The 14,183-nt window shown below is 39.4% G+C and overlaps 1 protein-coding gene across 4 annotated transcripts in view; it reads left to right on the forward strand.

Annotated features, from left to right (window-relative positions):
* The window catches only part of asic1b (acid-sensing (proton-gated) ion channel 1b), a 93,453-nt gene that overhangs the window by 72,327 nt on the left and 6,943 nt on the right, over positions 1-14,183 (forward strand). For all 4 annotated transcript variants that reach the window (XM_077727342.1, XM_077727343.1, XM_077727340.1 and 1 more), the window contains 5 exons: positions 5,100-5,250; positions 7,053-7,180; positions 13,160-13,310; positions 13,385-13,441; positions 13,860-14,013. In XM_077727342.1, coding sequence (XP_077583468.1) covers positions 5,100-5,250; positions 7,053-7,180; positions 13,160-13,310; positions 13,385-13,441; positions 13,860-14,013 — 641 coding nt within the window. The remainder of the gene's footprint in view (positions 1-5,099; positions 5,251-7,052; positions 7,181-13,159; positions 13,311-13,384; positions 13,442-13,859; positions 14,014-14,183) is intronic.

Here is a 14,183-nt window from a genome sequence, read left to right on the forward strand (position 1 = left end):
GCCTCGGGCATGCATCTTCAAATATGCCAGGGAGGCTTCAACGTTGCTTTCCAAAGGGTGACAAAGTAGCAGCAGCTTGTTGTGCTGATAAACAGAGCAAGAGCCCATGTTTTTAGGGATGGTGCATTGTTAATCAATGAAGCCTGGGCAACATACGGGCGAGCGAGACGAGCTATCTGCGTGAAATAGACTCGGTCGCACTCGAGAGGCATACCAAGCCTGCCTTTTTTCCGTCATGTAGTTCTCAGGACGTATCGACTGAAGCACAGGCATGCCACCCTTACTGTCGGGGCGCACTCTCACAGCTGTAAATGTGATTTGTTGGGAGTTATTTCCAAGAACACGCCTCAGCCCACTGCGCAGTACTCTCGGCTCACTGGAACTAGTCCCTGTTTTTACAAGATGTAACTGAATTCTATTTATTCTCTTGTTGCCTTTCGCCTTTCGGCTCACACTGATGGATGATTTCTCTTTTCTATTCCGTCATGCTGTATTAAGATGAAAAGAACCTGTGGAATAGGGTTTGATATGTGGATTTTTCTGGTTTATTTTATTGAGAAAAATACACTATGTGCACAAATATTGCTTGACTCACATTTGTGAGTTTTTTCTCTGGTTGTTTTGAGAATATATGGTTTTAAGAATAAAAGAGGCTTTAAGATTGAGCCTTGTGGAACGCCTTTTCAAGTGCTTAACTAACTCATTGACAATGATCCAATCCATTTGAACTAGGTGGACTGGCTCGTTCAAGTGAATTGATTGGACATCTGTTGCCCCCATTGTTTTAGATTTCCCTTTCATTACCTTTTTGTTAACAGCCGTCCCCAACAGTATCATATCGCCATTTTCACTGTGAGTAAGCATGCATAATAGCAATGCTTGTTAGCAAATACCACAGGCGCCATATGCCTCACAATAATTTCATTAGGAATCCCGAAGTGGGCCAAAGTAGAATTCGGGATTGCTGGCCAAAGGGGAACTAGCTTGTTTTGGAGGGCATCCACAAAGAATTTGTATAAGATTTGATTTTGGCCATACTATTAGTCTTGTTTTGATCTTTGCAATCCTGCAGGGCCATTCCGGCGACGTCCCAGAAGAGAGAAATAATGAGCTGAATGAGCAAAATAAGGCCCCCCATTAATCAGTGCAGGGTGATGCTTATCATCTTATAAGGTTATGGTGTTTTTGCTTCTTTTGCCCTACATTAACATTGGACTATGGGCGCACATTTTAACTACTTGATGAATAAAAGTGTAATATTCGTTCAATTTAAAAGCGCTGTTTTTCTCTCACCGCTTCCCGTGGGGAATGTGAAAAGAGCATGACTCATTGCCGAGTTGCTCATCAACAACCTATCCTAAAATAGTCTATTTTTCATCACAGTCGAATTATAAAAAGTAAACTTGTCCCAAACACATATTTCTGTACATGAGTCTTAGTCATCTGATTTTATAATTGATAATTGATTTTTTTGAGGGGGTTTCTTTTGATAAAATCCTTGTCCATCTTGATTACTTTACTACATGGTAGACATTTATAAAAATAAAAACGTAAAAACAATATTTTTCCCCCTGAACCATCTACGTGAGCCACCCAATTCCGATCTTCTAAAAATGATTCCTAGTACCGCCATACATTTCCTTTGTGTCTTTTGGCAATATCCTTGTAAATCCCATTTTCTTGCTTTATAGCTCTTTGTTGAAAAAATATCCTAAAAACCAAATCTTCATAAAATGACATACCTAATTGTTATACTACCTCTGCATGATTTTGTTGCCTGTAAACTTGAGCTTGCAAAAAAATGCTACTAATCTAAATGGTACGATGGAAAAAACAAATTCTTTCACTCTCTGGACCTGCCAATCACCTTGACATTTAGCGAGTGTTTTAAAAGCATAGGAGCCTTATAAATCAAACAAAAGCCTGTCTACATTCAACTTTTTCCGCGAGGCGTAGACTTCTGATTTATTTGGGCTACTGATGTCTTTTCTTTAGTGAAGTGACAGGTACCTTCATCTGTGAACAACCCATTTCTCACAGGTATTATTTTCTACTTTGTGTGACTGTCAAAACACATTTTCTTTGGTTACTACGTTCCGCCTGGTATCAATGGTAAGGACGGGAATCGTGGTTCTTTTAAATTTCTTTTGGTTGGGGTCTCTCTGTTTGCTGCTCTCTAAGGGAGTGATTGCTCAGGGCAGTCTTAACAATCTCAGGCTGTCACTCTGTGAATTATTCTGCCAAGATGGTAGCATTTTTAAGGGGGTGGCGTCAACACAAATGGGTCGACGACGTCTAATGTTTTTTCACACCGGCGGGCACCATCTGATAGTTCATATAAATGAATGCTGGGCATGCCATGTGACTGCAAAATGAGATTTGCAGGGAAAGGAGCTTAGGGATTACAAATATTTGCTTAACATTTGTGTAAAATAGACGCGAGCTCGCTCAGTCTGTGTCCCCGTCGTTATAGTTAATTAGCTTTTCTTTGAGTTTGACCTTCAAGCTTTTTAGTTTGTGATTGTATAGGTGGGGGGTTGCTGCTTTGACGCCAAATGGAGGAGTTGTCGTGTTGTAAAGAAATCTCTTATTAAAGACTCCCATCTTGCTGTCCCAAGGTCACCACGAGTTCCCCTCCCTCTGCTTGCAACACTTGACTCAATGCAGACAGTTTCCACAGCAACACGTACCTAGCCTTAACTTTGTCTCTACGCTGTCAACATTTGCACGCAGAAAGGTGGCTGAAGGCGAAGCTTACTTCAGAAAGAATGGATTTCCCTCTCAGTGTGAAAAACACTCGAAAAGCTGTTATCATAAATGGCAAACTTTGCTGCAACGGAAAACCTGTTAGATGTTAACTGTCAAATTTACGACAAACTACATATTAACTGTTTTACAACAAAGAACTGTAATCAGACATCTTTGTGCTACCATTCTCATCCTCTCTATAACCAGAGATTGAAGAAGTTTATCATTGCGGCAGTTAAACGTGCTGACCCCTGAGTCCAATTCCGCTTCCGTTTTCAGTACGTGTTTTCCTAACCTATAGGCACAGCACTTCCTTCATTCGGATTGTCATCAGTTCGGTAGTCAGGACGCTCAACTGCCAAAATAATAGTGTGGGTTAAAATCCTGGCTAAAATGATTATATTGGATCACAGTGGGAGACCTGGGTTTAAATCCATGTCGGTCCACCTGTTTGGAGTTTGCATGTTCTCCCGGGCCTGTGTGGGTTTTCTATGGGTTCTCTGGTTTCCACCCACATTCAAAAACATGCATGTGAGGCTGATTGGGCACTCTAAATTGCCCCTAGGTATGAGTGTGAGCATGACTGGTTGTTTGTCTCCTTGTGCCCTGCAATTGGCTAGCCACATACATATTCAGCGTGTCCCCTACCTCAGGCCCAAAGTCCAGCACCCCCGCGACCCTAGGGAGGATGAAGCGGTTCAGAAAATGAGATGAGATGAAAACGTATTGTGATGCAATTTTTCTGACTATATCACCATATTGATAAATTGTCACACTGGGAATGTGCAGTACCTGTTGCAGCATCAATATTGTTTAGTATTCTATCCAAAAATCTTCATTTGAAATCTCATTTCCACTCTTTTTGACAAGAGCAGCCTCGATGGTCCTTAATTATTTCTTTCTTGTTAAACAAATGACCCATTTACTTGGGATACTGGAGGCTTTTCATCCAGCTTGTCTCACCGCATGTTGTGTAAAGCATAATTAGCAGGTGAGATGCCACCAGATTTGCTGGCATGATACCACAAAGGACGATGATGAAGTGTGATGCGATGAAGGTGAATGGGGCATATTTGAAGGGTGGTGAAATCAATGTTGTGCATCCCCCACCCTGACAGTGTTGGCGGTGAAAAGACTCTGGACCAACTTGAAAGGTCGTCACTTGTACATTTCCAGGATATTTCTTCCTCAAATACTCTTACCAAGCACACTTGTAATCTACAACACACACTCCTTTCTTGACAGAATTCGATTTCTTAAGATCCATAGATCTGCAGTTTTCGACGTGGAATTTAAGTAGTTGGTCATGAACCTTCTAGCAGCTGGCTCGTAAACTGTCAAAGCAGTATTATTTTGTGGATGCAATAGAAAACGGTAATAATCGCTCCCTCACAATGTCATCTCATCTCATTTTCTGAACCGCTTTATCCTCATTAGGGTCACGGGGGTGCTGGTGCTTATCATAGCTGTTTACGGACCAGAGGCAGGGGACATCTTGAATATGTGGAGACAAACAACCTATCACGCTCACACTCATAACTAGGGTCAATTTAGTGTCCAATTAGCCTACCATGCATGTTTTTGAAATGTGGGAGAAAACCAGAGTACCCGGAGGAAACCCACACAGGCCTGGAAAGAACCTGCAAACTCCACACAGGTTGACCAGCCTGGATTTGAACCCAGGACTCCAGATCTGTGAGGCCGACGTGATAACCACTTGTTCCACCGGGCCATAATCTATGCAAGTAAAAAAAAATACAGTCTGTTCTAGGATTGGGGGCAGATTTTTCCCGTGATCTGGGGTGCTTTTTCCCGGTGTTTCTACTTCTAAAATACATTCATTATCAGCAGCATGCAAAATTAAGTGAGCTTGTAACGCCACTTAAAGCTAAGTAACGTATAAAACAGTATTTAACGCTGCAGTATATAACCGTATATACAAGTAGCATACTCTGAGGGAGCCAACATGGAGGACGCTGAGGTTGTCGACACGACAAATAAATCCTCTCAATGTCCATTCAGTATTTAAGATTTGTTTTTTTCCCATGTGAATGTCAACATGAAGGTTAAACTGGTTAGTTATTGAGAGTGGATGCTTTCATTCCAGGCTCAGCAATAGCTCACATTTCATACTGGATGTGAGCCATTGCTTTCCATTTCCTAATGTCCGTTATATTCAATTATACTTCCATTAGTTGACTGGCATGCATCTTTAGCCAATAGGTCACAGCTGTTCTTTTTAGTGTCACAAATAGAAAATGGAACACTCAAACGTGATAACACCATGTCGTCTTATGATTTCTTTTTATTGGAGTTGTGAGGTTTATATTGATTAGATTTGTCTTTGTCAGATCTTCACGCGCTACGGAAAGTGCTACACCTTCAACTCTGGCCAAGATGGGCGACCGCTGCTGTTGACCATGAAGGGCGGCATGGGCAACGGTCTGGAGCTGATGCTCGACATCCAACAGGACGAATACTTGCCCGTGTGGGGAGAAACAGGTGAGATTCCTACGAATTGGGTCCGAACACCATCAGAAAAAGTCTCTGCCTAATCCCATTACTGCAAGTGTTCTGATCGACTGCTCCAAATCAGTCCGCTGGTTTAATGGAAAGTGTTTTTTCTGGCTCAAACGAAGGCCGAGGTGGCGTGGCAATGAGATATTTAATTTCATTATGTCAAAGGTTTTCGTGCTCGAGGTTGCATGAAATTAGGCGCAGATGGCCAACTCCAAATTGTCTATGCCGAAAACACTGATTGACTTGGAGAGTCGCATCTGTGATGTGAACGTGCCATCTAATGCGTTCCAAATATAATAGCTGATGTCATGCAATCTGTCTTTGTTCCTTGGCTGTTAGGATTAGCGCAAATCCCATCCACTTGCCACAATCTAAAAGCATTTACACAAGCTGTTTTCGTTGAACGTGTTTCCCATATGAAGACAAATGGATCAATCGGATTTCATTGCAATACAACTTGATCAGCGGGACGTTCTGTCCGTGCTCAACATAATTTCCAAATAGACAGAAGCATTCATCAGACACAAAATCAATAGAGACGACAGGCACTTCCATTGATGGTCCACTTTTAGTTAATGACCTTGCTGCCTTCTACAGCAAGTTTCATACATAATGTCCTCTGACCCCCCAAAAAAATATGACTCAGATTTTGTTTATTTAAGCTTGTAACTGCTCATAATGATATCAACACATGTTGCTGAGCCCCTTAATTGAAAGTAGCCTGGCACTTTGACGTAGAAGGTGATAAGGAGCATCAAGCGGGGCGGCAAATGCAGCAGGAAGCCAACATCTTACACTTGAATGAATCCCAGCTGCTCTTCCCCGGCTTTTCTTAGTATCCCCAAAACAAGAAAATCCACAGTTCGTTTCGCTGTTTCTTTAGCTCAAAATATATCCATAAAAACAACTGTTATTTCTGCAATATACAGGCGCAAGTGGGTGGGGAAAAAAAGGGAGAGCACCAGAAACGGAAACATATCTCCGACTCCATTAACATTACATTTTAGGCGATTACTGAATGGTCGATATCTCACATTTATGCCTAATGAATCTACAAGCAAGCATAAGGATTAATAATCTAAAAACCTATCTGAAAATATTAAAACCAGGATTTTTTACTGCACTGGCCCAACAATTTGACTTCAATGTCATTTTAGGAGCTCTTCATTTGGAACTATTGCCATTTATTACTTTGTCAAAGCAGTCTTCATTAAGATTTTGTTCATCAAAACAACGGAATCCTTAGTGGCTAGTCCATTTCATTTTATGTGCTCCAGCTCACCTCCTGTTCAGACAGAATAGAATAAATAGTGTTTGTAATGTTCATGATTTAGCAATTTCCTATCAATTAACCATTTTCCAATCAAGTGATTGAATTTCTCAGGGGAAAAAAACAAGTAAAACCCTGGCAGCCACAACGTGAAACTAAACAGATGAAGAAAAAAAAACTGTCTTCTCTTTCATCATATCCCGTAACAGACTCTTGGCTTCCTGGCCAACAGGGAAACAGGATTCAAACTGTGTTTTGCACTTTTTGGTTTATTTTATTAATTACTCAGTAAAGTCCAACTTGTCAAATTCAGTATAGTACGCCCTTAAAGCATAGATCTACAACAAACCTTGATCATTTACAACTACCCAAAGAGGATTATTTTGCAATTAGTTGTGGTAAATGTAACAATCAGCATGAAAAACACAGTATTTTCATTGCATGTCTCAATAAATAAGTGATGAATGAATGAATTTGATCCATGCCCACCCTCGCATTCCGTTTCGATCTCCAGACGAGACATCGTTCGAAGCTGGAATCAAAGTTCAAATCCACACCCAGGACGAACCACCATTCATCGATCAGCTGGGCTTTGGAGTGGCGCCGGGTTTCCAGACCTTTGTTTCCTGTCAGGAACAACGGGTGAGTCTCCGCCAAGTTGATGTATGGCCTCCTGAACACACCAGCGAATGGAGAAATTCACCTTTTACCAAAGTTTTCGTGTAGCTTTCCTATAGAACCAATCTGTCGGACATGTTGTCAGACCTTTTAACATTGTCGAACCTCTTTTACCACCCACATAAACTTGTTTATTGTCCCCGCCATTATAGCATTGATGAATTTCAAGGTTCGTTTTGGGACATTCACCATCAAACACGCCTGATGCTATCTTGGCGGGGCTCCCAGCTTTTTGCGCGTGCTACAACAACCGCATCTTGGTACCCCTGCACCATCCCTTACCACACAACCATCTGTTTGCATATTTCCGCCTTTACATCGTAATGCCGCTGAGCTTTTTTACTTGGCTTTTTCCACTATTGCTTATTTAACATTTAAACAAGTCCTTTGTGGCTTTAATTAGTTGCAAAAGGCATCTGAAGTGTAGTTAGAGGTAGGGGAAGGGATTATGCACTGTTATTGAATTTAAGACAATAAAATAATTATTTAAGAGGCTGGGTGGAAATTCAATGTGAGAAATTGCCAAGAAAATGTCAAAGAAATCTTATTTTTAGTCTGTTTTTTCTTGAAAATGCTGGAATGAGATATGTCAACTTGCTAATCTTTGAACTAAAAGTGAACGTGTAGGAACATAATTAGTTCAGTTAAAGCACTAATATATAGCAAAATATTTTTCACGGTCAATTAGCTTGCAAGGTGAATACCGTAGTTGGTGTTGCCGTAGCGACCATGTATCTGCTTATTTGTAGAAACATTTATTTGGTTTCATTACATCTTCAATGCCTCTCCAAAACTGACATTTTCTGATTAATAATTGTTCTTTGGATCTATTTCCCATCATTTTAATAATAATCAGCCATTCAAAGCGCACAAACGTTCTATAGTTTTTGCCAAAATTATACAAAAAACATTGCCATTTATTTCCAGTGGTGTGTTCATTTCTAATGGGAAATAAAATGACTTGATGTCAACAGGAAAATTCCCACCATGTACAGAAGGTGAAAATCATGAAATGCGGATATCATTGCAATTTATCAAGAAATTGCAGCTTCTAGTTTACTTTAGTATTATTTTATTTTCCAACTGTGACTTGGGGATCCTTTCTAACCAATTCCAAATTCCAAGGGGGCACTCTCAGCAACCTTTGCCATATTTGAAACTAGGTCACTTGTTCTAAACACTTGAGTTAAATATCACAAATAGACCATGATTTTTCCCAAAATGAGTGTGGGCAGTAGAATAGGTCATGTCATCACAGACTAAATGTATTTTTTTTCCAACACAAATGTTGGAAATCACACATAAAGAGGCTTAAATGACCCTTGTGGTAGTTACGCACTATGGGGTGCATCATCAAACATCCTTTCACTAAGCATTCTACCCGTGAAGACTAGTGGGAGAGATTTGTTTGTGCTCTAGCAAATGGTTCAGCCAGACAAATCCTGTGCTATGCTGTAGTGTGCATCCCATCAAGGGGTCCCAAAAATAGAGGATAGCACTTTGAGTCGCTCCACGTCCACACTTGACTTGCAGGCAGGCTGCAACGGGAGATTTTTGCATGCCGTCAGTGTGTTCAGGTCACTGTCCCTCCTTGTTATTCTTTACCCGACAAGCAGAAATCCTTTAAAAGGGGGACATTATGCATTTTATTTTAGAATTCAAAACCGTTCCCAGGTGTCTTAACTCTTTTGGCTGCCATTGAAGGTGATAAATGTGCAATCTATTTTGGCCGGAAAGGCTGACAGTGACTAATCAAACAGATAGTTTAAAAAATAATTAAAACAAGCCGTTACCAGTAGGAAATTTAAGTTTATTTACTAAGTTGATTAATACATGTATACGCTATGAAATGCATTTCTTTGGGTGAATGCCGCAATGCAGTGTTTGTTTACTTTTGTTTATTGTTTTGTTTTTTTCTTGCATTTTATTGTTTTTTTTATTCAGTGCTTATTATATATATAGTGTTTGTTGTTTTCCCTCGCTTTGCTTCTGTAAGTTATTCATTTGCTTTTATATGGAGCCCAGGAAAAGAGAGCGTTTCACAATGGTGAAGAAGAATAGGGGTCCTAATAACCATAAACACAAGACAGTTACGATGGATTGGAGGTCTGTCACCGTCAATAGCTGAATTTACATACAGCCAAATATTCCTATTATAATCAGAATATAGGACTGTTCATTCATTTTCAACACTTTATCCAGGTTAGGATGTATGACTTCTAAAGTGGTCGACATTGTGGTTCTGATTCCAATTTTAGGGCATTCCTGTGTTGTTGTTTTTTTTTTTTTTTGTAACTACCTATTCGTTTGGGGAAAACATTGAAAGCCTTAATAAGAAAACGTAACATTTATTTATTTTTATGCAGCATCAAAAGTGGTATAGAGCATCACACATTTTTTTTTGGCCGTATCGAATTGTATCATGACACCAGTAGTAATTAATTACTGATTTATTTGTTAATATCCCAGGCAACAAAAACAATTTAAAATAGACGTTGATTGTAATATCCTCCTCATTCAATAACACGTGTATATGTGTTTTTGTCAGAGTACGCAAAGGACCAAAATTGACATTGCTTGTCAAAAATGATCAAATTTTCAATGGTTGCCGTGACTAATGCAAATCAGTCAGCCCATATTCCGCCTCTATTCCGCTAAGCCAATAACCACTGTGGATTTCGTTACTATGACGACCCAGAAGGAGCGCCATTGGTGTTTGCTCTTAGCGTCTTGAATGTAAAAACAACATCGCGACGGACGGACACGCAAGGCCTTAAAATGATTGCATGGATGATATTATTCCTTGGAGAGTGAAGACCAAGACTCTGATTATACTTTGCTAGCGTGTCTATCTACAACGTCAAGTTAGTGCCGATAGCACAAATATTTGCATCTAACCATACAGCTCATCCCTGATGTGCTGTTTTATATTTAGAGTGAAAAGATGCACTTTAAAAAAATTGGTTTTGTTCAAATTAGCAATTGTTAAAAGGATAACGTTGGTGTCGCTTCCGTATGATATCGTCTCACTGATAACTGATCAAAAGAATCGAAAATTGTTTTGAAAGTTAATGAATCTAAACTTTATTCAAATAGCTAAGTCCGCCATGTTCTGTTTTTTTTTCGCATAAATTTGTTCAATGCCAATGATGAGAGATGTCCAATCTCTTAGCGTCCAATCATTCTTCAAATCAGCTCTTCACAAGAGACGTCCAATCTATTTGAACTGGAAGCACGGAATAAGAAAATGGGTTGGACATGTTCAGTAAATTTAAAGAAATATTTAGTAATTGCATGACAAAAATACACAACTTTTCTCCTTCAGGTTCATTGTGTGAAATAGTAAAAAAAAACTTTACTTCACCTTTCAGATCGTCAGACACTCAAACAGCCAACTACTATTTGTATAGCAGACATTGAAAAGTCACTTTCCCATAATGTGTCCTCCTTTAATATCTTTTTCGATATTTCCCCCTGGAATTCCACACTTATTTTTTGTTTGTTTTACGATCCGCACTGTGCCACGTTTAGCGAATATCCGGCCCGAAGGGCTCATAGCGAGCCATAAGGATCAGCCAAAGAGTCTCATAAAATCAATGATATGAGGGACGACGCTTGTGCTTATCTGCCCAATCGCCTGGAAAAAAACGGGGGGAAAAAAACAGGGGTTGTCCGTAAATGTCGCAGAATTAAACAGGTCCCTCGCTGGGAAAATGCCATATTGTCATTTTCTATGAATGATGATCTCGGAATAATAATGGGGGAAATAACCGCTTTCAAAATGACCTGCATTGATTGACGTCCAAAGGTGCGATCGATAGCCCTCGGAAAGAGATTTGTTTACACTTGGCAGCATAAAGAAGTTCACATTTCAGAGCACTGCAATGTGTCAAGGATCATGACAGTAAAACGAACGTCGTCGGCAGTTTAGCTCATAGATTTGACAAATTATGCATCTGTTGTCCATTACCTGGAGAAAACACATACCATAGACTAACTCATGGGGTGGGCAAACTTTTCGGCCCGGGGGCCACATTGACTTTAAAAATCTGACAGATGGACTGGGCCAGCACAAGATATGATACATATAAAAAAGTACATCCGTTAACAGTACATATGAAACATAAACTGAAAAAAAGGACTAAAGTGTTCACATACTCATCACTCATCATTAAAGTAAAAAGTATATATTACAAAGTAAAAAGGAATCCATTAAGAAATATTAAAATGTAATTTAAAAAAAGATATGATAAATAGGTAAGTATTAAAGAAAATTTTACCCCATTTTATTAAAGGTGCCCCAGTATTATATCTTATTGACTTATTTATTCAGGAAATGTTATAACAAAGTGAGAAAAAGTCCGATTTTTGCAGTGTCCAGCACAAATGAAGTTTGCTGAAAAATTATGTTTAAATCATTAGTTGGACATGAATACCCACTGTGTTAACTTGAACATTTTATTCAGATTTTCTTGACTTTTGACCTTTTTCACTGATTCGAAAAGTAGTCTATGAAATAAGAATACGACCCAATCATTATGTCTGGTTTTGTGCCTCTTCTTTTTTGTTTTTTTGTTTTTCGTTCCACTGAGTAACTCCAATGGGGGACACATTGGGGTTTTAATAGAAAACTGTAAAATACCGGTGTTGTAAATCACACAGTGGCTTCTAATTTACTGCAGTTTGATGAATTGTTTGAATTGATGAGATGGAAGCGCACGCAGAGGTTGTTTATGTCCTACTGTTACATTGAATGCTCAGGCAGCTCAAGTGTAATTAATTAGTCTTAATATTTAATGGCACGTAAAATAGAAAACACACTCCACTCACCAGATATGTCTTTGTTACACCACCAATAACACAGTTCGCCGAGAACCAATTCTTCCGTTGACATGGATCTTCAGTTTTGCGTCATTTATTATTATTATTTTTTGTCTCCTCAACCAGTAAAGTACGGCGCCTAATTAAAACCATTAATTTTTTCGGAACATCGGTTTGCAGTAACGTTGAAGATCCATTTTTTTTGGTTCAATAGAAAACAGGCAGGTTTTTAAAAATAATGGTTAATCCAAATTAGACAACAACAGGTACATTTCGGCTAATGTAAAAGCCTGAGCGATTTTAAGATTGGGATCAAATATCGGGGGAGGAAAAATAAGTCCATCACAGTATCTGTACCAACAATATATAGATAAATTGTTGAGGGTTACGGTAGAGGAGACATTTTGTTGGACACATTCATTCGACGTTGTCACTGCCTGTACTGATCCTGCCATCAAGCCATCCCTTGTAAAAGAGAATAATGGTCACTATAAACGTACACACACACATTGAATGAGTAGAACTCCATAAAAATCGGATCTGTCTCCTAGACATGTCATAAATATGCTGAATCATTTGATTTATATGATTACTTTCATCTAAGTGAGATGTTTTGGCCCGTGCTCGGTCGGCTATGTTCATTTATATGTTGTTTTCTTATGCTTTGACGTGCCCAATTGGTCAAATGTATATACAGCTTTGACTATTTACAATCATAATATTCAGTGTGCTTTGAATGCAGCTGTAGCATTTTTTAAATTCAAAAATTATTACATGCTACATAAAACACCATCATTTAAAATGAACACAACAAAATCGTTTGCAGTATACTAAGGTCATTATTTATGCAACAACAACAATATTTCCCACAACGAGGCTCAAAAAGAGGATTTCAAATGTAAAATAAATGTTCTATTGACCATCAAAAAAGCTGTCAAGTCATCCATTGATTAATTGTGGCAGCCTAGTTCGCAAACGACGTGACAAGAAATTAAGTTGCAAATGAAAAGGTGTATTTTTAAATGTGGAAGGTTTAAAATGAACACTAGTAAATCTTCAGTGTAAATCCAACAGACGCTGTAATAAAATCTTCCATTGCCCCTTTTTTTTTGTTGTTGTCAGTTGACCTATTTGCCACCACCTTGGGGAGACTGCAAGGCTACCCCAATGGACTCAGACTTCTTCAGCACGTATAGTATAACCGCTTGTCGCATAGACTGTGAGACTCGCTACCTGGTGGAAAACTGCAACTGCAGGATGGTCCACATGCCCGGTAAGAATTAACATTATTTTAGCTTTTTATAACTGGTCTTTTGGATCCTCATTGTCCTCGCTTTTATCTTGCAGGAGATGCACCCTACTGCACCCCTGAGCAGTATAAGGAGTGCGCAGATCCAGCATTAGGTAAGCCATATGGTTCTTTGCAGAATTGGAGGATGATTTGCCTTCAGTATTCTTGAAAAATAGCCCTTCATTTTTGTTTTGTTTTTCGTCATTTTTTCATCAATACCTGGTAATTCCAGGTAATCAAACATTTGATTTGGTCATTTAAAATTTGAAGGGTGGAAGGTAAAATGTCTCCTCTTTTCCGGAATACTCCACAAATATTTCTGGCTGACTGTCGCCTTTAGTCACGCCCTCGATCCGCTGTCAGTTTCCTAATTGACTCGAACTTTCGGATGTCTACATGACAAAACCTCATCTGTCAGCAACACCTCGCGGCTACATAACACTGCCGCTTCCTCTCTTTCCACAGACGTTGTTTATCATGTCGTATCCGTGATCAATCCCCGCTTGACTCTTTCGCATTCTCCCCACATAGACTTCTTGGTGGAACGGGACAATGACTACTGCGTCTGTGAGACGCCGTGCAACTTGACACGTTACGGAAAAGAGATGTCCTTCGTCAAGATTCCTAGCAAGGCTTCGGCCAAGTACCTCGCTAAGAAGTTTAACAAGACGGAACAGTACATCGCGTAAGTACTTTCAGATTATATGACAATACTAACCACTAGGATCATTATTCCATTTGGATAGAGCTCTTAAATTCCCACAGGTATCGGTGTACGGATTATTTAAATTTTGTGAGATTTGGCCGCTGCGGTTTATTATCATGTGCACTTTATAGTTCGGTAATACTCAGTTC

This window comes from Stigmatopora nigra, chromosome 10 (assembly GCF_051989575.1).
Source record: "Stigmatopora nigra isolate UIUO_SnigA chromosome 10, RoL_Snig_1.1, whole genome shotgun sequence".
NCBI lineage: Eukaryota > Metazoa > Chordata > Actinopteri > Syngnathiformes > Syngnathidae > Stigmatopora > Stigmatopora nigra.